Raw genomic sequence first — 1,443 nt, 5'->3', positions numbered from 1 at the left:
TACTAGCTCGTAAAATGCGAACATTACTGCTATAAATAACGAGAGCATCGAGGCGATTTCAGTCCACGCGGATCCTCGCAAGTGAGCTGAGTGACGCAGTTGAGCTTCTTCCACAAAAGGTATAATTCCTCCTTGTCGTCCCTCGCGTATAAGCTGTCTGATGTGAAATTCATCTCAGTGGTTTAAGGATTCAAAGTTGGTTTCATATCTTTCCATATAATTCTTATTGCGTAATTGTTATTCACGAGAAACTAATGGAGATATCAGATGTCTCTTTCATATATTTGGGGTTAAATGACATATTGGCATTGGCAGATGCGTCTGGTTGTAGCAATCTTTTGGATGATGGCAGGGACAGCGTGGGCAATGGACAACCTCTACGATGAACATTTTCCTTCTCTTCACCCTAACTGCACCCAGGTAAATTCACTGAGCAAGGAAAGGGGAAAAGGTTTACATATATTGTAAATCTGCAGATTTGGTATGTATGTTAATATCCCTTCGTTGCCGCAGAGTCTTACAGATCTTCTCTTGCTGCGCCAAGAAGTCCAGCTGAAAGAACTGAAGGAGGTCGAGCAAGTGTCTGCAGGAATCTTGAGGGAGATAGCCGACATCTTGACTGACAATAAGATTTCCTTCACGTCTAAAGGTAAAAGTTAAATTGGTTCAAGGTTACGAAATACCGAGCGGATTACCACGAGCTCATTAATATACCTTGGTGAATTAATATCTTTACTCCGTGCAGAAGTATCCTGTCCTGGTAACTTCAGAAAGTGCGGCGACACTTGCCTGTACCTTGCCATAGACACCGACGCGAACTGGGCAGCTGCTCGAGTTTTTTGCCAAGGATTGGGAGGAGATTTGGCCGTGTTTCGAGACGCTAATGCATTCGCAGAGGCTCTCAAATACGTTAAAAGTTCGGGCAAGTTTCTTTTAATGAGATCGGGTACAATGATAATTGTGATGAATATTATGAGAATGCTTACGTCCTGCACATATTGGCATAAACATTCCAGTTTTATTTCCTATAACGATAATAAACTCATGATTGAGTCACTATAGTCTGATGATTACAGCGTAACATAACAATAGAATGTAAACACAGCATGTTAGAAACACAACTACAGTAATAGCAATCTGTTGTATCAGATAATCAGTACGTTACCCCTATAAATAAGTCTGCAAAATATGTGAAATAAAAAAATGAATTATGAATGATCATAAGACAGCTACATAAAGATCCAAATATAGTACCAATGACATGCCGTGTTTTCACTTCCAGTCGCTGTGCAGGGAACGCCTGTCTGGGTGGGCGGAACAGACCGCATACTAGAAGGGGAATGGAGGTGGGTCTCTGGAGAAGACATGCCAAGAGGAACGCCCTTTTGGGGAGCTTATAACTAGTAGGTCATTTTTATTTCGTAAATAAGGTAATCTTGAGAC

The 1,443-nt window shown here is 41.4% G+C and overlaps 1 protein-coding gene across 1 annotated transcript; it reads left to right on the top strand.

Annotated features, from left to right (window-relative positions):
* Positions 1–56: 56 nt before the first annotated feature.
* Positions 57–1,414, top strand: LOC119594159 (ladderlectin-like). Its single transcript, XM_037943231.1, has 5 exons — positions 57–119; positions 316–420; positions 514–649; positions 746–922; positions 1,283–1,414. The coding sequence occupies exons 2-5, from the start codon at positions 316–318 to the stop codon at positions 1,402–1,404; spliced, it is 540 nt and encodes a 179-aa protein (XP_037799159.1). The 5' UTR covers positions 57–119; the 3' UTR covers positions 1,405–1,414.
* The last annotated feature ends 29 nt before the right edge of the window (positions 1,415–1,443 follow it).

The sequence above is a fragment of the Penaeus monodon genome, chromosome 33, assembly GCF_015228065.2.
Source record: "Penaeus monodon isolate SGIC_2016 chromosome 33, NSTDA_Pmon_1, whole genome shotgun sequence".
Lineage (NCBI taxonomy): Eukaryota > Metazoa > Arthropoda > Malacostraca > Decapoda > Penaeidae > Penaeus > Penaeus monodon.
Note: the sequence above shows the minus strand (reverse complement) of the source record. Positions and strands in the feature narration are given on the sequence as shown.